This window comes from Microtus oregoni, unplaced genomic scaffold, assembly GCF_018167655.1.
Source record: "Microtus oregoni isolate MIOR12 unplaced genomic scaffold, Mior012 000050F_006, whole genome shotgun sequence".
NCBI lineage: Eukaryota > Metazoa > Chordata > Mammalia > Rodentia > Cricetidae > Microtus > Microtus oregoni.
Window position 1 is genome coordinate 700,736 of NW_024543230.1, and position 24,163 is coordinate 724,898.

General features: G+C 42.6%; 1 protein-coding gene across 1 annotated transcript in view; it reads left to right on the forward strand.

Annotated features, from left to right (window-relative positions):
* Positions 1–7,666: 7,666 nt before the first annotated feature.
* The window catches only part of LOC121436893 (protein FAM199X), a 33,392-nt gene continuing 16,895 nt past the window's right edge, over positions 7,667–24,163 (forward strand). The window contains exons 1-2 of the mRNA XM_041636796.1: positions 7,667–8,120; positions 18,258–18,477. Of these exons, the coding sequence (XP_041492730.1) occupies positions 7,924–8,120; positions 18,258–18,477 (417 nt within the window). The 5' untranslated portion in view covers positions 7,667–7,923. The remainder of the gene's footprint in view (positions 8,121–18,257; positions 18,478–24,163) is intronic.

The following is a 24,163-nucleotide window of genomic DNA, read 5'->3' on the forward strand; positions in this document are numbered from 1 at the left end:
CCTCCCTCCCGCCATCTCTCTTCAAACCCTTTCAGGCATGAGAAAACCCGCCCTTTGTCAGCTCCTCCCCCAGAGATGCTCAAGACCACACCTACAGGGCATCTAAACTGTCCCCCTAGAGACCGGCTATGGGGTTTATTGCTCTCTTTCCCCCTTCTCTCTGGTGGTCGAGAAATCATCTGGGAGCTCGTACTCATTAAATCTGGACTTTTCACCTTTAATTCGGTTTGAGAGGTTCAATATCTGCGTGCAGAGATCTTTCAACTGTTCCTCCCCTTTCTCATTTGTTGGAGGTTGATTCACAAGGTTACCAATCACTGTGAAGTTGAAATTCATTTTATGTGATAGTTCATCGTGACCCATTTAAGCTTCTGGAGATGAAAAGTTTTTACACCCCGTTAAGCCTCTCAGTCGATGCAATAATCCAAATCAGACCAAATCAAACCGAGTTAGAAAAAGCCAAGGTTTTGTTTTGTGTTTTTGTTTTGTTTTGTTTTTTTGTTTTTGTTTTTTGTTTTTTTCCCTAACAGATATCACGGAAGTAAAGGCCCAGGTTTAATGGAAGCCAGCGCTCCCGGCAGAAAGACCGGAAAAACCCCCGGAGAGGGGAAAGGAAGACTGGAAAGACCACGTGTTTGTTTGGGGGTGGTGTGATTTAAATACCATGTGGCCGTGGTCTTGAGTCTCTCTGGGGAGGGGTCATCTTTTGGATGCTTTCTCGTAGGTGGAGTCTGAACTGAGGCAACTCCCAGAGGAGGAGCCTGGGATGCATTTCAGACTCCCAGGACACGTGGACCCAGGGGCTGGGGAGACACTTCCAACCAAATACATAGAAGAGCTTCCCTGCCTATAAGAGTGTCATGATCACACTACCAACCTGTGCACTTGTGTCCAGGGTCTGCCTGATGGTGAGGGTTCAAGCTACAATGATTTTTTTGCCTTAAGAATAACCAATTCATACTGCATAACCTATTCCAGAGCCTCTCTTCAAATAATGGCAAAAGCAGTTTGTTTGCCTTCATCTCTTTCCCTCCCCTCCCTATGTCCTATCCTGTTTTTCTCATTGTCCTGCACTAGTCAGCATGCCCTCTGTAAATCACTTGCCCCTGGTCCTGCTCAGCTTCTATTTTCAGATAATCATATGGGTGACTCCTATCTAGCCCATATTTTTCAGAGACTGTGTAAAGTAGGCCTGTGTGCTCTCCCTGTGTTGGTGTTGGCAGAAAAGCTATATACATCCACAGGAGTCAGGAGTGTGATAAAGTACAAATTAAAAGCCTCTCAAATCAGACTTGAACATGTGGCCTAACTTTAAAATGAGGCACACTTTGTTCCTAACATCTCCTGTTTTGCTGAGACTGACACACCATATTCTGTCAAATTGGAAAGGATGATATGTATGTATATGTGTGTAATTTCATTGTAATTCCTTGCCACTGTAGGACATGGAAAATGCTTACAATTATTAAGCAGAGGTGTTTATTAAATGTTTTAATTAGATTACAATTATTTTGTGTTAGCTGTTCTTGTTATGATAGAAATGATCATAAACTGATTTTATCAACCGCTTTGTTGTCATTTATTTATCTGTAAACCCCAGTATGAAAATGAAGGAGGAACTCTGACTCAGTGACTAAAGCCTGGTCTACGGATGTAGCTCAGTGATAGAACACTTGCCTAGTGTGTGCAAGACACTGGGTTCAGTCCATGGTAACAACAAGACACCTGAAACCCCAAACCCTTCATCCAAATTGTGAACTCATTGCTTGTCTCTGTAGCCCTCACAATCTCATAGCTTATATGAGGACTCATAAGTAGACAAGCTCTACGTGCTATGGTTCAAAGAATAAACAGTGATTGGTTGGTTGACTTTGTTTTTTCGAGACAGGATTTCTTTGTAGATCACAGAGACCTGTCTGCCTCTGCCTCCTGAGGGATGGGATTAAAGGTGTGCACCACCGCCCGGCTAGAACCAGTGATTTAAACCATGCTCTGTGGTAGGTTGAAAAGCAGCTCACTCAAAAGATATATCTACATCTTCATATGTGGAGCCTGTGAATATTACTGTAGATGAGAAAAATAGTAGATTCAGTTAAGGATTTTGAATTGAGGACTATATACTGAAGTAGATCATTATGCCTGAAGCCTTGTGACAGTGTGGTTACAGACATAAGGCAAACCTGGTAAATGTTGTCACGACTAAGATGCAATGTAAAGATGAAGTCACGAGTACCAGAAGGTATGTGCAGCCACCAGAAGCTGAAAGAGAAGGAACTATTTCTCCTCCTTGCAACTCTGGAGTGAGTGTGGCCTTCCCAGACCTCAGACTTTCAGCCTCCAGAACTGCCTGAAAAGAAATTGAAATTTTCATTGTCTTAAGTTACCAGCTTTGTGGAGTTGTTTACACTAACTTCAGAAATCCAAAATAGCACTCAAGACTAAAGAATTTCTTGTCCTAGGTCATGAAACTGAAAAGGCCTTGGTTCAGAATAGTTATTTCCGGATATGAGATTGCTTCTTGAGGGAGAATTTGTCTTTGTTAAAAACAGAAAGAGAGAGAGAGAGAGAGAGAGAGAGAGAGAGAGAGAGAGAGAGAGAGAGAGAGAGAGAGAGAGAGAGAGAGAATAAATACAAAAATATAAACCGGACTCTCTGAATGTGGCTGACAATGGGGGCTGACGGAGAAACCAATGATAAAGGCACTCGGTTTTGATTCTACTGCATGGACGGGCTTTTTGGGATCCTAGTCTGTTTGGATGCACACCTTCCTAGGCCCGGATGGAGGGGGGAGGGCTTTGGACTTCCCACAGGGCAGGGTACCTGCCCTCTCTTAGGACTGCAGGGGGAGGGTTAGTGGGGGAGCAGGAGGGAAATGGGAGGAGGGGAGGAGGTGGAAATTTTGAATGGTATTATTTATAAAGCAAAAAATAATATGTTTGAAAAAATAAATAAATAATAGGTAATGCTTTGATCCCTGGAGATTACACCTTACCATGGATAGTTTGGACAATTATAGCTATTTCTGCAGACTTCAGTCTGGGCATGGACCCTATTCCCTTGCTTTGAGAGCATTCTTAGCCACAACTTCTATCATGGCCATTACAAAAATTTGTCTGGCTCTTACTTTTAGATGTGTGATTTCCCATCACATCCACTTTTCCAGCTAATGTTCCAACAAATTGTCGTATGGCAAGAAGTACAAGGAAATCTGACATGCAAATTCTGACAAAACTCAAAACATGGAGGTTCAAATAAGCATAGAGGAGAGGTTGATGCGTCATTGTGACACCTTGAATAGTGAAGATATGGAACGATTACATCATGCTATTTTATTTTATGTGCAGGGCCCTACAGGGCAGTCCAGGCTGGATTTAAATTTTTGCCAATCCTCCTGCCTCAGCCTCCTGAGTGCAGAGATTGCTGGCACGAGTCATATTCCCTGTCTTACACCCTGAGTTAGTAATAGTTTCTTCTTTTGTGTAGGCAAAAATCTACAGTCCCCAGGAGGGACTGAGAACAAAAACTGCCTAGCTGTACACTCAGCTTCTTATATAAATCCACTATGAAAGTAAACTTACAAACTGAGTACAAGATTTTTTGGACTTTAATATGACTCATGATATTTGCTGAAATAAAACGTTCCTGGGAAATGTAAACGTACTAGTTTTTGGATAGAGCATGCTCCTAGGCCTCAGGATGCTGCCGAAGGGGTTTCCACTTGCCCAACACTTATTTTCAAAATGCTTCACAACTTCCTTTGCATATGCAGTCACTCATTCAACCTCACTAGTCCTAGACAGACCTCTGTGGATTGCAGCACTGGGGACTGTATGCAGAACACCATCATTTGTACAGTTTTTAAATTGGCCAACTCAATTAGATCTTAAGGAATGATAATTTTGAAAGCTACATTCTCAATGCAATACATTTTCTTACAATCTAAATAAAGCAGCCACATTCAGCTGGCATGTCAATACCTCCCTCCAGAACATAGGGCTGGCTAGCTACATCTCTGAAATCCACTTTCTTGGATTGAAGTAATCACATTGGGGGGAATATTAGTGGGGCGAAAGGGTGGAGGGTGCAATTCTGTGGTTGAACAGTTGTGAGGCATGCTCAAGGTCCTCGGTTCACTTCCCACCATATAGTGATGCACACGTGTTTAAAACTTGCAGATTTTGGTTATCCTTTGAACAAATTACCATAACTTCATATCATTTATACATTCTAGAGATGATTTAAAGTCTTTTGGGAAATGTGTGTAGATTATGTAAGCATTGCAGCTCAGATGGAAAGGGATTCTGGCAGTCGAGAGCCAAGGAATAAGTGCTACAGCTCAGATGGAAAAGTATACCGGTAGTCAGGGACCAGGGAATGCTGAGTGTTACAGCTTGGATGGAAGCATATTCTGGCTGCGGGGACCAGGAAATAACACTGGTCAGGGATGCATACATTCTGGCTCCGGGGAAAGGTTTGTTCAATTTGTAACAACTCTGCTCTGATAGGAGAGGGCTTCCTGAACCATAGATGTAACAGTTTGGCTGGTGCCCCAGCATGTAACAACTCCATTCTGCTGGGTGTTACAAGCCCTTCCCCGCTCTGCCTCTGCTCCGGAGTCTTCACTCAAACCTCATTCAAGAGGAAGGAATGCAGGAGAGTGACTGCCTCTGCCAGGGTGGAAAAAGAGCAACACCAAACTTAACAGACACAGGATTTTTTTTCCCCTTTGGTATTTCGAGACAGGGTTTCTCTGTGGCTTTGGAGCCTGTCCTGGAACTAGCTGTTGTAGATCTGGCTGGCCTCAAACTCACAGAGATCCACCTGCCTCTGCCTCCCGAGTGCTAGGATTAAACGTTTGGGCCACCACTGCCCGGCCAGATGCAGAATTTATATAGGGTTTCTTAGTGGAGGAGTTTTTCACTGGAGAAGATTTTAAGGGTGGGAATTAGATTTCAGTCCCTTGAGCTCAGATTGGCTAGATTGTTTTTTCTGTTCAGGGATTGGCTGGTTTTCGGCTCAGGGATTGTTTTTCTGCTCAGGGATTGTTTGGTTTTCGGCTCAGAGATTGTTTTTCTGCTCAGGGATTGGCTGGTTTTCGGTTCAGGGATTGTTTTTCTGCTCAGGGATTGGCTGGTTTTCGGTTCAGGGATTGTTTTTCTGCTCAGGGATTGGCTGGTTTTCGGTTCAGGGATTGTATTTCTGTTTAGGGATTGGCTGGTTTTCTGCTCAGGGATTGTCTGGTTTTCTACTCAGAGATTGTTTTTCTGCTCAGGGATTGGCTGGTTTTCGGTTCAGGGATTGTTTTTCTGCTCAGGGATTGGCTGGTTTTCGGTTCAGGGATTGTTTTTCTGCTCAGGGATTGGCTGGTTTTCGGTTCAGGGATTGTATTTCTGTTTAGGGATTGGCTGGTTTTCTGCTCAGGGATTGTCTGGTTTTCTACTCAGAGATTGTTTTTCTGCTCAGGGATTGGCTGGTTTTCTGCTTCTGGATTGGTTGGTTTTCTGCCTAGTTGGTCAGGGGCATATTTGGCTCTGGGTTCACGACCAAATTGTGTTTCTTTCACTGGCCTTTTTTAGCCTTTTAGCTCTAGTTTTGGGGCCAGGGCATATTTCTTTCACTGGCTCCGATTCTAGGGCCAAAGTGTGTTTCCTTGGCTCTGGTTTCAGAGTCAGGGTGTATTTCTTTGCTTCTGAGTTCAGGGCTAAAGCATTTCTTTCACTGGCTAGGGTCTCAGACCTAGGATGTGTTTCTTTCACTGGTCCCGATTTCAGGGCCGGAGTAGGTTTCTTTGGCTGGCCATTTTATTCTACAGATAATATACAAATACCCTATCATGGGGCTGGCGAGATGGCTCAGCGGTTAAGAGCATTGCCTGCTCTTCCAAAGGTCCTGAGTTCAATTCCCAGCAACCACATGGTGGCTCACAACCATCTGTAATGAGATCTGGTGCCCTCTTCTGGCCTGCAGGCATATATGTAGACAGAATATTGTATACTTAATAAATATTAAAAAAACAAATACCCTGTCATTTTATTTAAGGACTTGAGTTTCCACCAATTTTATTTTTAGGGATCCTGTAATCAGTGTTATTCTTAAAAAATATGGGGGGTTCCCAGCGGCAGCAGGAAGCCATGTGGCAGAACCCCCAATGCAGCAGGCACATGTGAGCAGACCCATGGAGCCATAAAAGCAGCTGCTAGCCCAGAAGAGACGGTTGCCGGTCCCCAGGGCGAGGGCGCACGCTGCGCAGATGGTGGCAGCGGGTAACAAACACATAAACACATAAGATAGGCATAGGTATTTATTAAAAAAGAAAAAGAGAGAGAAAGGGGGAGGGAGAGAGAGAGAGAGAGAGGGAGGGAGGGAGGGAGAGAGAGAGGAGGAGAGAGGCAAAGCCCCTTGTGTACACCGGGAGAGAAAACAGGGAAAAAGTGATGGTGGGCGAGGTTAGAGGTTAAAAGGAGTGGGAGTGGCTAGGGCTGGGACCGAAAGAATAACAATCAGGATTAATCAGATTTTTTTCCAGGGATGTGTATATACATTTTGGTGTTTTTTTTTTTTTTTTTTTGAGACAGGGTTTCTCTGTAGCCTTGGAGCCTGTCCTGGAACTACCTCTAGTAGACCTGTCCTCGAACTCCCAACAGATCTGCCTGTCTCTGCCTCCCTGTCCCTGCCTCCCGTGTTCTGGGGTTAAAGGCATGTGCCAACACCGCCTGGCTTTTTTATTTTTATTTTTTGTATATACATTTTAAAGGGAGCATTTAAGAAGCTGGATATTAAAACAAAAACATGCCTCCGATGGATGTTTGGAATCACTTGGCTAGAATGCAGGAAAAGTTAAGTGCTAGGAGAAAGGAGCCCCCATGTGCCACCTAGTAAGTTGATTTGGCATGAGCCAGCCATGAAAGGCATAACAATTTCGGTCGAACAAGTTAAGCTGCATAACATCAACGGAAGCAGGGTTGCGGGCCATTATCAGCAGTAGTACATTAAGTCTCCTCCTTTGAGAGGTAGGGAAGGCTTCACTGAAAAGATAGCACTTGAGCTGGGGATTTAGGGATTAGCAGAGGAGACTGGCAGGACATTCCAGAGTCCGCAAGAGAAAGAAAGCACCGAACACAAAAGAACCTTACCGTCCAGCAGCTCTGAGTAGCCTAGCAGCTGTATTAGGGTTCTTTTTGGATTAAAGTGACTTAAAAGAGAGGCGGGCATTTTTTCCCTTCTCTCTAGGGCCCATTTCCCTTACAGCTAGCTCATTGCTTTGACCGGGCACACATACTGCGGGGGCTCAGTATAAATAGAAGCAGACACAGTGGTCCAGCCTACTGGTGTTCAAGGGCACCTAAGACTCGTTTTTCACACGCTCCCTCAGTGTGACCTTGGCTAAGTCCCTAGTCCAAAGGAGTACAGTTGTTATTTGGCTAACATTTTGTTCTTGAATGCGAGTGGGAAGCGCCAGGAAGAGGCTGGCTGAGGCATGGGCCCTTCAATCATCCCCGAATCCAGGAGGCCAGCCAGGTCGCCCTGGCCTTCAACCACCGACATTCAGTTCCTCCTCCACTCCGGCAGGGGGCAAGGGCAGCGGCTGGGGCCACTGGAGCTGGTGGAGGCCGCGGGGCGGACCAAAGCCGCAGCGGGCGGCGAGCGCAGTGGGCGGGGCGGCCGGGCCGGGCGGCGGCGCTGCAGTGACTCGCTGGGCCCGGCAGCGGCAGCGGCTTCTGAGGTTCCGGAGAAGCGGACTGGGTGGCCGGCGGGTCCCTGCGGCCTCCAGCGACCTTTGTGCAGCGCCCCCCACTCCTCGGGTGGCTGCAGTGGGCACACCCGGGGGCGGTGGCCACCGCGGACAGGTTAGCGTGGGGGAAGGGGCGAGCGTCTGAGTAGCCCATCTCCAGCACCGGAGTACGAGCCGGCCCATCTCCCACCATGTCCGACGAGACGTCGGCCACCACTTCCTATGAGAAGTTTCTAACCCCAGAGGAACCCTTCCCGCTCCTAGGAGCCCCTCGTGGGGTGGGCACCTGCCCCAGCGAGGAACCCGGCTGCCTGGACATCAGCGACTTCGGCTGCCAGCTGTCCTCCTGCCATCGCACGGATCCGCTCCACCGGTTTCATACCAACAGGTAAGGAGCTCTTCCGAGAGCAGGGGCGGACTTCCCGCAGGCGGCTGGGAGATGCCGGGTCGCTCTCCTGCCGGCTGCTCTTGGTCCCTCGTGCTGGGCTGAGCCGTGAGCTACCCCCTCCCCCATCTTCCTTTGACCAGCGCTCTTCCCCAGCTCCTCCCAGTTCACCCCCTGCCCTCTGATTTTTCTTAAGACCGGTTTCCCTGCGCCTTCTTTCTTCTTTTCCCCTTTCCTCTTTGGACTCTACTGATTCCTTCCTTCCAGATCTTCTCCTTTACCTCTTCGTGACCCCCGCCCCCATCTGTACACCGAGAATCTTAAACCCCAAACTCTTGATTTTTAGATTCATCTTCCAAAGTTTAACCCCTTCCATTTCCGGCACACGATTTCAGGGAGCCCCAAATCGATCTGTGGATCTTATCGAACCTCCCCTTTCTCGATATTTAACCCCGTTCTAATCCACGTTGTACCAGAGCATTGGGAAATTAGTGTCCCCGCCGCCTCCCCCTTGTTGCTTTGAAAGCAGGATCTCCTGTAGCTTAGTCTCTCTCAGCAAACTGGTTACACAGTGAGGATGACCTTGAACTCCTGGCACCCCCTCCCCGCCTTTCCCAAATTCTGGGATTACAAACATTTGTTATGTCCAACTAAGTTTACTGTATTTTAATCAATTCAGTTTATAATTTTCTTTTTGCAGCACTGTGGATTGATACCAGAGCCTCATGCATGCTAATCATTCTGCCAAGTGAGCTATACCCTTAGTTACCCTAGAAACTAGTCAGTTTTTTTTCTCCTTCCTTTGTGAACACCTTGCATTACTTCTGTAGGCTGTCCCAAAATGTAAGCTCTGGAAGATTCCTTCCTAAAACATACCACCTGGTTTGCATCTCTGGCGAGGGAAGTAGAGCGAGTGTAGGATGGGTTAATTTGTACAAATAATTTCTTCAGAGGGTTCATCTAAATTATTTTATTGGAAGGCAATGTTCTGGACATGCAAGCGTTTAAGTGTTTTATCTAATTTGAGCAGTTTGAAATGGGTTTTCAATTTGGCCTCAACTTTTAAAAATGATTTATTTTCAAGTGTGTGTGTGTGTCAGGGGTGGGTACGTGTATGAAAGTGCAGGTGTCTATGGAGGCCAGAGACCTCAGACTCCCTGGAACTGGAGTTACAGCTGGTTGTGAACAGCCTGTATGTGGATGCTGGGAAGGGGTTTGGCTCGGCTGGGAGAGCAGTACATGCTGTTAACCGTGGAGCCTTGGCTCTAGCCCCTCAACTTCACACACACACACACACACACACACACACACACACACACACACACACCACCTTCCCCCCCCCCCCCCAGGACTGGCAGAGTGTGGATAAGAGAAGAGGGAAATGATCCATCTATGGATTAGAAATAAGGAATCCAGTTCTGGTTTCTGGTCCAAGTTTGCTATGTGTGTTTGGTTACATCTATCCATATTTTGCATATATTCCCCCCAATCCTTAAATCGACCTATCTTTACTGTGTAATTCATGCATTTACATATATAATGAGGTTTTGTTTTTGTTTTTTCGAGACAGGGTTTCTCTGTGTTACAGTCTTAGCTGTCCTGGAACTAGCTCTGTAGACCAGGTTGGGCTCAAATTCACAGAGATCCGCTTGCTTCTGCCTCCTGAGTGCTGGGATTTAAGGCATGCACCACCACTGCCTGGTTTATAATGAGATTTTAAAAAGTAAATTTACAGTTTGGGGAAAGAAAATGTTATAGCTTAATAATCATCTAGACAGGACAGGCTCCAAAGCCACAGAGAAACCCTGTCTCGAAAAACCAAAAAAAAAAAAATCGTCTAGAATTTCGGCACAACACATTTTAAAACGAGATGACAGGGAGTTTCTGATAAGCTAAGTCTTCATTGCATAATGAAGAAACTGAGGCCCAGAGATAGAAACCAAGTGTGAAGTTCATAATTTCTAGTCTATGACCTTTCAGTCAGACTACACCTTTGGAGCCGGTGAGAAAACTTGAATTAGAACTAAAGGATTGCTGGCCATGGTAGTACACTCCTTTAATCCCAGCACTCAGGAGGCAGAAGCAGGGGGATTTCTTGAGTTCGAGGTCAGCGTGGTTTATAGAGTAAGTTCCAGGACAGCCCAGGCTGGTACACAGAGAAGCCCTGTCTTGAGAATAAAAAGCCAAAACAGGAAAGAAAAAAACAACTAAAGAATCTAATGTTATTAGTGATCACAGAGCTTTCTTAAACTAAGTCTATTTAGCCCATGATATAACAAACATACATAGAAAATTGACAAAATTAAGTGTGCTTAAAGTATTTAATTTTTGAAGCACTAGACAAAGTTATATGCCCAGTACATTTAAATAATTTCAGAATTTGCCATCTCTGCTGATTGATCGAGGATAAGCACTGCAAAATCTGGTGATTAAGGGTAAGGGACGGTGAGAGTTGAGGGCCTAGAGAAATGGCTCCATGGTCAAGAGCATGTAATGCCCCAGAGAGGACACAGATTCGGTTCCCAGCATTCAAGGAATTTTGTTTGTTTGTTTTTCTTTTACAACGCGTTCTCTGTTATCACCCATTCAAGACTCTTTTAAGGTCAAGACTGTTTTCCAGAATAGGGCAGCCAGGGTGGAAAGGGTAGGCTCCAATTAAGGCTCTGCTTTTTGAACTCAAACATAATTTCTCCTACTTCCTGTCTGCCTATTTATTTAGTTATTTTTGTTTACTTCAGACAAGGTCTCGTTAAGTAGTCTAGGCTGGTCTGGAACTCGCTGTATAGCCCACGCTGGGCTACAACTTGAGACAGTTCTATCCTGCTTTCCTGAGTACTAGGTTTGAAGCAGGAGCTACCAAACCCGGATTGACTGTTTCATTTTGAATATCCCTTTTCAACACATCTTTTCACAAGGCTTGGAACAATAAGCAGGAATCCCAGATACGTGTATTTTTCATCAGAAAGTAGGGGAGAAAGGAGTTATATATATATATATATATATATATATATATATATATATAGAGAGAGAGAGAGAGAGAGAGAGAGAGAGAGAGAGAGAGAGAGAGAGAGAGATAGATATATATACATATACACACACAAAATGGATTTTTGCCCCAGACTACCTTGTTTATTATTATTGCTATCTTAATATGTGTTTGTTTGGCTAGAGGTTTGAGATAGGGTTTCATGTAGTTAAGTGTAGCATTGAATTTGTTATCTTCCTGTCTCTGTCTCTAAGTGTCAAGATTATAGGCATATGTCACTAAACTTGATGACTTTTTCCCCCCTCTCCTTTTTCTTTATTTTCTTGATTTTATTTTTTTGGTTTTTTGAGACAGGGTTTCTCTGTGTAGTTGTGCCTGTCCTGGAACTCACTCTGTAGACCAGGCTAACCTGGTCTATAGGCTAACTCACGAGCTCACTTCGGCCTCCTGAGTGCTGGGATTAAAGGCATTCATCACCACTGCCTGGCTCTTTTCTGTTTCCCTCCCTCCCTCCCCCCCTCAGAAAGTTTTATTGCTCTGTAGCCCAGGCTGGCTTGGACTTCACTATTCTACCCAGACTGGCCCTAGACTCATGGAGACCCTACTTCCCCAGTGTGAGGCTTCATACCTGGCTTGTCTTTCTTTTTAGATCTTTTCACACTCAAGCAGTGTTCTGCCTTCTTGCCTTTCTTCAGAATTGTGTTTGAGGAGATCATATGCTTGCTGCTGATTCTTTTCCGGGAGAAGCAAGCAGCTAAGTCATATATGTGGGCACAGTTTAATTTCGGGAGTTCTTTTATTTTGGAGTTGAATGCATCCCTTTTTTGCTTCACATCATTTGCCAAGTCACGCCACAGTCCACAGACCAGGTCTGAATAGTTGAGCATAAAAATCCAGCTTAAGATTTAGTCATTATAAAACAAACTTTATTGCATCCAGGAACTTGTCAGTGATTAGATATTTGGTTTATCTTGATTTTGTTCCCTCTTTGTTACCAGATAAGAAAATGGCCAGACTGTTTAAATACTACCCTTGCTAAGGGCCTTGTGATGATGACAATTTTGTGCCTTCTCATTTATCAGATACCAGGCTGTATCTACAGTCTCATTAGCCCAGGGAGTCCTGGCACTAGTACTAATGGCTTCTAAAGTTGAATCTCATCCGTGACATTGATTACCATACCTACAGACTAGATTTGGGGAAAAGTAAATTCCATGACAAGGAAATGCCTTTATTAAGGAACTCACTGTCCATAATTGTGGTGGCACACAGAAATGCCAAGGTAGGAGAATCACTTGAGCCCAGGAGTTTGAACCAGGTCTGGGTTAAGTTTCTCAACTCCATCTCAGAAACATTTACCTTTTCCTATGATTATATTTTATGATGTAATTGGGTTTGTCTAGAATTTTGGAAGAGAAGAATAAATTTTGATAAGTCAAAAATGAGTAGATTTATAAACAAAATGTCGGGATTAAGTATATATGCATGCTTAAGACATTTCCTTTTGGTGAGGTTTTTCCATAGTAAAAAGAGGTTTCGTTTACCTTCCTTTGATTTCTTGTTTCCTTCCCAACAATGTTGGTAAGTCCTATAACTCAAATATGAGATGAAAGAGGAGAATAAAACTGCCAGATGAGTCGTTCCCTTCATCTGTCAGGGGACTATGTCATCAACATAAACCCTTGTGAAAAGCGAATGGGTGAGGAGATTGCCTGATTTTTGTGTACCTTTCCGGCAGGATGTGAAATGAGCTTCTGAATACATCAGTTTCTCAGTTGGGTGATTGGTTCTTGCAGAACTAGAGATTGTCACCTGGCGGTGATGGCGCACGCCTTTAATCCCAGCACTCGGGAGGCAGAGGCTGGCGGATCTCTGTGAGTTCAAGGCCAGCCTGGTCTACAGAGCTAGTTCCAGGACAGGCTCCAAAGCCACAGAGAAACCCTGTCTCGAAAAAACCAAAAAAAAAAAAAAAAAAAAAAAAAAAAAGAACTAGAGATTATCCTAGAGCCTCATGCATGCTGAGCCAATACTCTACTGCTATTGTATATCCCTTGTCCTATGTTTATTTTCATCTTACAGAATCTTGCTGAGCTGCCCAGGCTAGCCATGAAGTTACACTCCTTTCTACACCTCCTGAGCACTAGGGATTACAGCCGTGGAGCAGCAAGGCCAGGCCCAGATCAGTTGTGAGCTATTATAGCCACCTATTTTGTCAGCACTGTAGGGGATAAAGACATTTAGGGACTGCTCTTTACCACTGAGATACATCCCCATCTCCAGGCTTGTGCTGTTTATACTCCTGTAATCTTCCCACGTAGGCATGGAACTGGAGGTTCTTCAGGCTTGCGTGCCAAGCACTTTAACCCATCTTGATCGCCTCATGGTTTTTGCTTTTTAAATACAGTCTCATATAGTTATATAGTCCTAACTGGCCTGGAACTCACTGTGAAGACCAAATTGTCCTGGGACTTATGTTGCTGCTTCTCCTCCTATCTTTACTTCCTGAATGCTGGGATTAGAACAGGCCTGCACCATGCCCTTCTCTTTTATCTTCTCTCATATATCACATCCCAACTGCATATGGTCCGCCCACCGTTTTCCCCCACCTTCCTTCTCCGTATCTACCACTGTCTCTCCCCTCAGAAAAGGGCCTAGCTCTTAGCTCTTCTCTCTCTCTCTCTCTCTCTCTCTCTCTCTCTCTTTCTTCTGTTTTTTTTTTCGGGGGGGGGGTGGTTTTTTGAGACAGGATTTTTCTGTGAAACACTCCTGGCTGTCCTGGCCTCCAACTCACAGAGATCTGCCTGCCTCTGCTTGGATTAAAGACATGTACTGCCACCACTTGACCTGCCTAGCTCTTTTTTTAATTTTAAAAACTTTTCTAATTAATTTTATTTTTGACATGCTGGCCTGGAACACACTGTATCCTAGGGTCCTCTTGAATTTTGCTCTGTAGCCTGAGCTGGGCTCAAGCTCATAAAATATTCCTTCCTGCTGTAGCTTGCTGAGTACTGGGATCAGGCTTGAGAAAAGCAGACGTTTTTTTTTTTCCAAGGGATTTTATTTTATTATTTTTTTTATTTTTATTTTTTAAATTTATTTATTTATTAAGGATTTCTGCCTCGTCCCCGCAACCGCTTCCCATTTCCCTCCCCCTCCCCCGATCAAGTCCCCCTCCCTCATCTGCTCGAAGAGCAATCAGGGTTCCCTGACCTGTGGGAAGCCCAAGGACTGCCCACCTCTATCCAGGTCTCGTAAGGTGAGCATCCAAACTGCCTAGGCTCCCACAAAGCCAGTACGTGCAGTAGGATCAAAAACCCACTGCAATTGTTCTTGAATTCTCAGTATTCCTCATTGTCCGCTATGTTCAGCTAGTCCGGATTTATCCCATGCTTTTTCAGACCTAGGCCAGCTGGCCTTGGTGAGTTCCCAATAGAACATCCCCATTGTCTTAGTGTGTGGGTGCACCCCTCGTGGTCCTGAGTTCCTTGCTCGTGCTCCATCTCCTTCTGCTCCTGATTTGGACCTTGAGATTTCTGTCCGGTGCTCCCGTGTGGGTCTCTGTCTCTGTCTCCTTTCATCACCTGATGAAGGTTAATATTCATGAGGATGCCTATATGTTTGTCTTTGGATTCACCTTATTTAGCTTCTCTAGGAACATGAATTATAAGCTCAATGTCCTTTATTTATGGCTAGAAACCAAATATGAGTGAGTACATCCCATGTTCCTCTTTTTGGGTCTGGCTTACCTCACTCAGGATAGTGTTTTCTATTTCCATCCATTTGTATGCAAAATTCAAGAAGTCGTTGTTTTTTACTGCTGAGTAATACTCTAATATGTATATATTCCATAAAAAGCAGACGGTTTTATTTTAGAATTTAAATGACTGCTTATCAAAATAACCAAGTCTTTAGTCCATATGTATACTAGAACAATCTTGGGAAGAAATGCTATTGGCTTTCCTCTTTAAAAAAAAATTACCCTGCAATTAGAACAGCAAGCTTAATTGTTAAAGTCAAACACCATAAATATTGGCAGTTTTGTCTACATTTTTCTCTTCAAATTCTAACTACAACCATATCATTACTCTCATCCTTTGAGTCTAATGTTATGGTCATATTTTGGTGTTCGACAGCATTAAAATGTAAGGGCTCAGGCTGGAGAGATGGCTCAGTGGTTAAGAGCACCAGCTGCTCTTCCCCAGGACGAGGATTCCATCCCCAGCACCCTCCTGGCAACTCATAACCATCTGTAAGTCCATTTCCAAGGAATCCAGTGCTTACTTCTGGCCTCTCTGAGCACCAAGCATGCACATGGTATGCACACCCATACACATAAAATAGTTAAGCAATTTAAAAGTATAAAGGCTTGTAATTTTCAATGAATCCGTGCTGAACACACACTCAACATTCATTGAGAATTCAAAACTATCAGAACAGTCTAAAAGAATCTTATTTAAATTTTTATTTCAAAAGCTCTTTATAGGAAATTGAAGGCTCTTTAAAAAGCCGCTCTTTTCTCAGAGAGAATATTGGCAACACTGTGTTTCTTTTCATTTTTTTTCTATATATAAATACAGATTGAGGATTGCTCATGTGAAATACTTGGAATCTGATGTTTCCAATTTTATATTTTTTGGTTGCAGTATTCACATACATAATGAGATATGTTAGAGATGTGACCAAAGTCTAAATGCTGAATTTATGTTTCACATGAGTAGTGCAGGCATAGCTTGAAGAATTTTTTTTTTAATTTTTTTTTAAATATTTATTTATTATGTGTACAATGTTCTGTGTCTATGCCTGCAGGCCAGAAGAGGGCACCAGACCTCATTACAGATGGTTGTGAGCCACCATGTGGTTGCTGGGAATTGAACTCAGGACCTTTGGAAGAGCAGGCAATGCTCTTAACCACTGAGCCATCTCTCCAGCCCCCAGCTTGAAGAAATTTTATATAATATTTTTAGCATACCTTTATTTTGACTGTACCCCACATCATATGAGGTCAGGGTGGAATTATCCTATTTATAGTATAAAGCTTGCCTGACAAAAGTTTTGGATTTGCGGCTTTTTTTCTCTCTCTCCTGTGTGTGTGTTCACAATTTAATTTGTGAACTGTTTATTGCAATTATGTATTTTTCTATTTTTTCTCGTGTTCACGTGTGTTTACTGTGTGAGTATGTGCTATGCGTTTGTGTGTGTAGGCTCAAGTGGTGTTGATAGTTGTTTTTCTCTGCTCTCCTGGTTCATTCAGGCAGGATCTCTCAGTTGAAGCCAGTGTTTGCTTATACAGCTAGTTTGTCTTACCAGCTTGTCCAGGGTGTGTGGGGGGGTCCCCTCTCTCAGCCTTTAGAACGCTAGAATTACTGGTGGACAATATTCCCCACCATAAATATTTTCATGGGTTCTGGGATTGAAATTCTGGTCCTTGGGCTTGTGGTGCAAGTGCTTTAACCACTGAAGCACCTCCCCAGCCCAGAACTCTTAGTCTGAAAATGCCAGTGTTGAGATATAGCTGTCATTCTTGATGCTTTGAGGTCCTTTCTTTCTTTATTATTGATTTTTATTGAGCTCTCCATTTTTCTCTGCTCCCCTCTCTGCCTTTCCCCTCCCCTTCAACCCTCTCCCATGGTCCCCATGCTTCCAATTTACTCAGGAGATCTTGTCTTTTTCTACTACCCAAGTAGATTATATCTATGTAAGTCTCTCTTAGAGTCCTCATTGTTGTCTAAGTTCTCTGGGATTGTGATTTGTAGGCTGGTTTGCTTTGCTTTATGATTAAAAATCACTTATGAGTGAGTACATGTGATAATTTTCTTTCTGTGCCTGGGTTACCTCACTCAATATATTTTCTAGCTCCATCCATTTTCCTGCAAATTTCAAGGTATCGTTATTATTTTCTGCTGTGTAGTACTCCATTGTGTAAATGTACTACATTTTTTTTTATCCAATTTTCCATCTAGGGGCATTTAGGGCATTTATTTTTTCTTTTTAAAATAACATTGTTTTTCAGGCAATGGTGGCACATGCCTTTAATCTGAGTACTTGGGAGGCAGATGCAGGTGGATCTCTGAGTTTGAGGTCAGGCTGGTCTACAGAGTGAGTTCCAGGACAGCTAAGACTACACAGAGAAACCCTGTCTTGAAAAAATAAAAACCAAACAACAACAACAAAACAATAGAATAATATTATATATGCATATTTGTAATACATCTTTTATTTTTCAAATTTCTATTTGGGGAAGGGAGTGGATTCCTAGAAGGGGAATTATAAACCTCTTGTTCCCATAGAACCAAGTTCCAGAAATAGATAAATATTACTTACTTTGTTTTATCTGCATTGCTTAAAGATAAGAAGAATTATATTTCTAAATTAGACTAGCTATACATATATGGAGTTTAAAAATCTGTGACAGGAAAAGGTGCTATTTTTCTGTTTTGCCAATTTTTTGTTTTAGCTGTGAATCCTTTTCACTCGATGCTGATAAAAAAAGTCCGTGGCATCTGAGAGGATTCTAGAGCCTTGTTTTACACACACACACACACACACACACACACACACACACACACACACACACACCTGGAAGCCCAAGGAGCACAGTAAGAGTACAAAAGCAAGCAAAGGCCTGACTCTTGTCAGTGATTGACTAGTTATTGTTAAGTGTGGCAGACAAACTTCATGTGAAGAACGTCATTATTGCTCAGGGAGGCAAACATATTTCCACAGGATTTTTGCATGCTGAAAGGCAATTCTAATTAAAAACAATTAGTTGCAGCTTCCCCCAGCACTGAAGATATTATCTGGCACTTAGCTATTACTAACAACTGTTGAATGGGTGAATGAACAAAGGTAGGACAGTTCCTGAAAACCGACACAAGGTTGTATTCTGGTCCAAACACACACATGCGCGTATATGTGTAAATTTAGTGGATAGTGTATTTAGTGTTTTTTTTTTTAGCATGTGTTAAGTTTTCTATATGGGTTTTCATATAATCCCTCACAGTAACTCAGCCAAAGGTTAAAGACTTTAAAAAATAATCACACTACCCCCAGACTGCAAAAGTCCTTCGTCACAAATATCCTAAGTGGGTTTTGTTAATGTCTTCACGTTGTGTGGTTCTGGGGTTCCTGATGTTACTTCTCTTGTGCTTTTGAAGGTGGAACCTAACTTCTTGTGGAACAAGTGTCGCAAGCTCGGAATGTAGCGAGGAGCTGTTTTCGTCCGTTTCCGTGGGAGATCAAGATGATTGCTATTCGCTGTTGGATGATCAAGACTTCACTTCTTTTGACCTATTCCCTGAGGGAAGTGTCTGCAGTGATGTCTCCTCATCTATCAGCACTTACTGGGATTGGTCAGACAGCGAATTTGAGTGGCAGGTAAGATTTTCTTTTCCTTCTTACTAACATTCTTATTAGATAAGTAAAAGTGGGTTTTGAGTGGCAGGTAAGTCTCCCCCCCACTTGTTAACATCATTATTAAATAAGTAAAGGTGTAAATTCTCTCAAGTTTCTCATTTTTACCTCCAAGTATTTGTTTATTTTAATTTTATTTTTTTGCATGTGCCACTCACCTCTTCTTGGACCTTAATTCTCAGGTTATGAAAAGGTTCAGTCTGACTTGAATTCTTCATGATTGGGAGCTGGCAGGAAGTCACGTTAAAAAGCACAGAGTGCTTTCTATTCTGGTTCCTTTTCGGTGGTACTTGTACCATTGCTCATAATTGAGTTCTTTGTAAAAAGCCTAAGTTGTTAGCTCCAAGTAGCTGAAACACACATAAGCTATAGGTCAGCCCCATGCTAACGCTAGTGATGGTCTCTTTTCTTGTGTTGACATTCTTTTTGTAATACTGCTCATAACCAATCTGAAATGGAACAGCAATGACTTTGGGGATGAAATCTTCCATCAGTATTCAGTATGGCAGCTCTTCCAGTTTAACATCCATTGCCTTCTCTTTCACTAGTATGACTGATGCCACCTTGGAGTCTTGGTGAAGTCAATTTTCTTTTGTATGTTTTGCAGAGTGTGTCATACAGTTAAGAAATAGATGGAATGCACATTCTATAATATTGCTAATATGCATTTTAGGCTTCTGATCCTACAGTCATCCTTTCGTAGATTTTCGTGTATTAAGCACTCAGCACTTTACTATGCAAATGTACTCTCCCTATTTCATAATTGATAGCATTCTTGTGCTTAGAAGACACATCAGATTATATTAGATATCAAATATGATAAGTTGTTTCTATCACAGTCATCTAATTTTTGGTTCTCTTATCCGAAGTATGCTAGTTTATTATTTTATATTCTTTTTTCACATAGATGTTTTTCTGGCCACAATAATTTTTTTTCTTGGGGCATATATAATATGTAAAATGTCTTTGTGGCAAGTTGTCTACAAATACTGCATTATAATAAATGTGATATATTAGAAAATGTATGTTGCTTTATTGGAACATCCATTTTGTGATTGTAAAAAAATCATATTAAAAAGTCTTCCCTTGCATATGCTGCATGTTTTATTCAACAGATAAACTTGAATCTCTGATATTTTAACAGTCATCTGAATATATGAACTTATATTTTTAAAAAGGGTTCAGATATTATTTGAGTTAAAACTATTTTTATGAAATTATGAAATAATACGAGGTGGTATAAATTAAAAGTCTCAAAAACTCTTCTGGTTACCACTGTGAAGCGCTTTTACAGATAGAAGTGTATGTTCCTATATACATAGTATGTATGTTCATATATAAATATTTCACTCAGTAATTGTATGTTTTTTTTCAGATTCTGAAATATCTCATTCATTTTCAGAGCCGTATTGTAACTGTCACAGTGTTTTTTAGTTGGCTTCAGTTTTGTGTATATATGTGCTATAAAGAGTGATATGCTAAGCTAAGAGGTTTTAAAGAGGAAAAAATAATTTACCACCCCCATTTTTTGTGTGTTATTTCAGCTTCTGTTCCACATAGAGATGCAAATATACGTCAGATAAAAGTTTATTTTTTACCTTTAAAAATGATAGAATTGAGCATTTAAATAATTTAAAAACATAATTAAATGCTCATTAATATACTCACAGTCCTGCAGAGGCATCACCACTGATTCCAGGGTATTTCCATAATCGCCCTCTCCCACACTCACACACAAGGGAACTGTATGCCTGTTAAGCACAGAGCTTCACTTACACTCTGCCTTTGTTATCTGGCAAACACCAATCTATTCTGTAGATTTATCTGTAAAATGTTTTCTATTATTTTTTGTGTTGTGTTTGTGTGTGTGCGCATGCACGTGTAGCACCATGTGCATGTGGAGGTCGGAGGATGAATTCTGAGGGAGTTCTCTCTCCACTACGTGCATCCCAGAAATCAAACCTAGGTGGTCAGACTGGACTGTAAGTTCCTTTCCTCTCTGAGCTCTCCTGATGACCTCGGTTTCCTGTTCTCTGTGTAAATGGACGTACACAATTATATAGAGCTGTTGTGCTGTTTTCAAGGTTCATCCATATTGTAGCATGGATTTTATTCCTCTCTGGTTTGAATTTCTCCATCTTGGTCTATACTCGATGTTTATCTGTTTTATTTCAACCAGCATGGTGAATGTGAAGTGGTGTCATACTGTGGTTTGGTTTCACATTTCTCTGATGTGTAATGTTGAGCACCTTTTCATACTTACATCATTTTCTTAAGATTTATTTATTGTGTGTTCAATGCTCTGCCTCCATGTGTGGCCGCACGCCAGAAGACAGTGCCAGTTCTCATTACAGATGGCTGTGAGCCACCATGTGGTTGCCGGAAATTGAACTCAGGACCTCTGGAAGAACAGCCAGTGCTCTTAACGTTTGAGTCATCTCTCCAGCCCCGTTTTTCTCTTTTTATTGTTTTTATTGAGCTATACATTTTCCCCATTCCTCTGCATGTGTTTTTCTTCATTGTGCCTATGCTGTTGTATTAAAAACTGCTTTACTCAAGATGATGAAATTTACCTGTTTCTTCTTAGAGTTTAGAGATTTAGTTCTTACATGTATAGGCCTTTGATGTGTTTTGATTTTTCTCTGTGTATGTTCCCCCCCACACACACCTCCTGTATTTTTTCCTAGTTGGAAAGGAAAGCTTCCAGTCTTTCCACTGAGTGTAATGTTAGTGTAGTTTTTCAATAAATTCCCTGTATGATAGAGAAGAATTTCTCGTCTACTCTCAGTTTATACAAATTCATGGCTGTGGATGTTGGTTTCTAGGTATTTTTTTTAATCCAGCATCATTTGCTAAAGTCTGTTGTTTTTCTCATCAAATCGTCTTGGCACCCTGCTGCAAATGGCTTTGGCTCTGGACTCACAGTTCTCCTGTCTTAATACCAGCATTTGTCCTTGTGCTTGTACAGCACTGTTTGGGAAGTGTGCGTTCTCCCATGTTGTTGTTGTTTGCTTGGTTTTTGCTTTTTTTTTTTCCAGACAGGGTCTCTCTATGTAACCCTGGTTGGCCTGTCTATGTAGATCAAGCTGGCTTTGAACTAGATCCACCTGCCTCTGACTCTCACATGCTGGGGTTCAAGACTTGCACTCCTGCTCCCAAACAGTGTTTTTTTAATGAAAGTTGACTTTTTTATTAAATTTTTTTAATACGATCTTTTCTCATTTTAGACAGCTGTCCCCATTTCTACTCCCTCCCTTCCTACCACCCCAGTCTTTCCCTCATCCCATACCACTTCCATCCACTCCTCAGAAATGGTAAGGCTTCCCATGGGGAATCAACAAAGTTGGACACTTCACTCTGAGGCAAGACCAAGGCCCTCTCCCCTATATCTAGGCTGAGCAAGGTATCCCTCCAAAGAAAATGTGCTCCAAGATGCCAGTTCAAGCACTAGGGATAAATCCTGGTCCTACTGCAGTGGCTCCACAGACTGCCCAAGCCTCACAACTGTCCCCCACATTCAGTGGGCCTAGCTTGGTCCTATGTAGGTTCCCCTGCTATCAGTCCAGAGTCAGTGAGCTCTCACTAGCTCAGATCAGCTGTTTCAGTGGCTAGCAACATCATGGTCTTGACCCCTTTGCTCATATATTGCACCTCTCTCTCTTGGACTGGTCTCAGGTAGCTTGGTCGAGTGCTTCGCTGCAGATCTCTGTATCTGCTTCCATCAGTTGCTGGGAGAAGGTTCTATGATAACAATTAAGGTAATCATCAAATTGATTACAGGGGAAGGCCAGTTTAGCTGTCCTCTTCACTGCTGCTTAGAGTCTTAGCTGGGGTCATCCTGTGGATTCCGAGGAATTTCCTTAGTACCATGTTTCTCACTAGCCCTTTAATGGCTCCCTCAAGATATCTCTTTCCTCTCTCTCCCTCTCTGTCCTTCTCCTTTCTTGAGCATCCTGTTCCCTCATATTCTCCTCCTCCTTTCCCTTTCCCCCTCCCTATCTCCTTCCACCTTTCCTCAATGTTTTCAGGAGATCTTGTCTGTTTCCCCTTCCCAGGGGGATCTATGTATGTCTCTCTTAGGGTTCTCCTTGTTACCTAGTTTCTCTGGGATCTTGGACTGTAGGCTGGTTTGCCTTTGCTTTATGTCTAATCTTATGAGTGAGTACATACCATGTTTGTCTATCTGAGTCTGAGTTACCTCACTCAGGATGTTTTATTTTCCTAGTTCCATTCATTTGCATGCAAATTTCAAGATGTCACTGGTTTTTTTTTTTTTTTTTTTTTTTTTTTTTTTTTTTACTACTGAGTAGTACTCCACTTTATCTCTTCTTCAGTTGAGGGGCACCAATGTCATTTCCAGGTTCTGGCTATTAGGAATAATGCTGCTATGAACACAGTTGAGCAAATTTCCTTGTGGTATGAGTGAGCATCCATTGGGTATATGCCCAAGAGTGGTGTTGCTGGGTCTTGAGGTAGATTGAGTCTCAATTTTCTGACAAACCACAACACTGATGTCCAAAGTAGCTGTATACGTTTGCACTCCACCGGCAATGGATGAGTGTTCCCTTTACTCTGCATCCTCTCCAGCATAAGCTATCATTGGTGCCTTTTATCTTAGCCATTCTGACTGGTGTACGATCACAGAGTATCACAGAGTCGTTTTAATTTGCGTTTCCCTGATGGCTAATTTCTCTGATGTTGAGCAATTCCTTAAGTATCTTTCGGCCATCTGCAATTCTTCTGTTAAGAATTCTCTGTTTAGATCTGTATCCCATTTTTTGATTGGATTATTTGGTAATTTGAGGTTTAATTTCTTGAGTTCTTTATTTATTTTGGAGATCAGCCCTCTCTTTGTGGGGTTAGTGAAGATTTCCCCATTCTATAAGCTGCTGTTTTTGTCTTAGTGACTGTGTCCTTTGCTTTTAGAAACTTCTCAGTTTCAGAGCTGATAAACACGTTCAGTTAATGTGGCAGGATACAAAAATCAACTAAAAGATATCAGTAGGCCTCCTACATACAAATGATAAAGGGGCTCTCCAAACCCGCCTTTTCCTAGTACTGTGTAATGTCTGAACGTGTTCTTTGTTACTGGCTGCCTTCCTACCATTTCCATTGTAAAAATTGACAGAAGTACGTACTGTCTTGGTATTCTTCAAATGGTGTTTCCCTCAAATAGGCATAGACAATTCCAGCACATTTCTGGAAAACATTTTTAGGGGAGGAATTCTGTTTCAGATTCCATTTACAGGTTTTCACAAGAGCTGGAGGTATCTGTGGTAAGGGAACTTCTGACTTCTCTTTGAAGAATCTATTTAAGATGGCTAGCCCCAAACTCTCTTTGCTCCTCTTCAGTGGTAACTTCATACTCTGCCACTGCATCCAAGAATTCAATGCATCTCTTTAGGTCTGGTTTTGTATCACAGAATTGTCTGAAAAGAAGTCTTCCTATTGGCTGCTTGTCACAAAGGCTGCTAAAATCCTTTTCTTGACGAGCCTTCAGTAGCAGAGTATTGGCCGTGATGTTCTCGAGTTCCATGCTGTGACGGAGGTCGAACTTTTCGGGGTGCAGGCAACAGAAGCGGGGAAGGCTGGCGGGGAAGAGACCCTAGAGCCACAGTCGCAGGCTCCGTGCATGCCTCGTCCTGCGGGG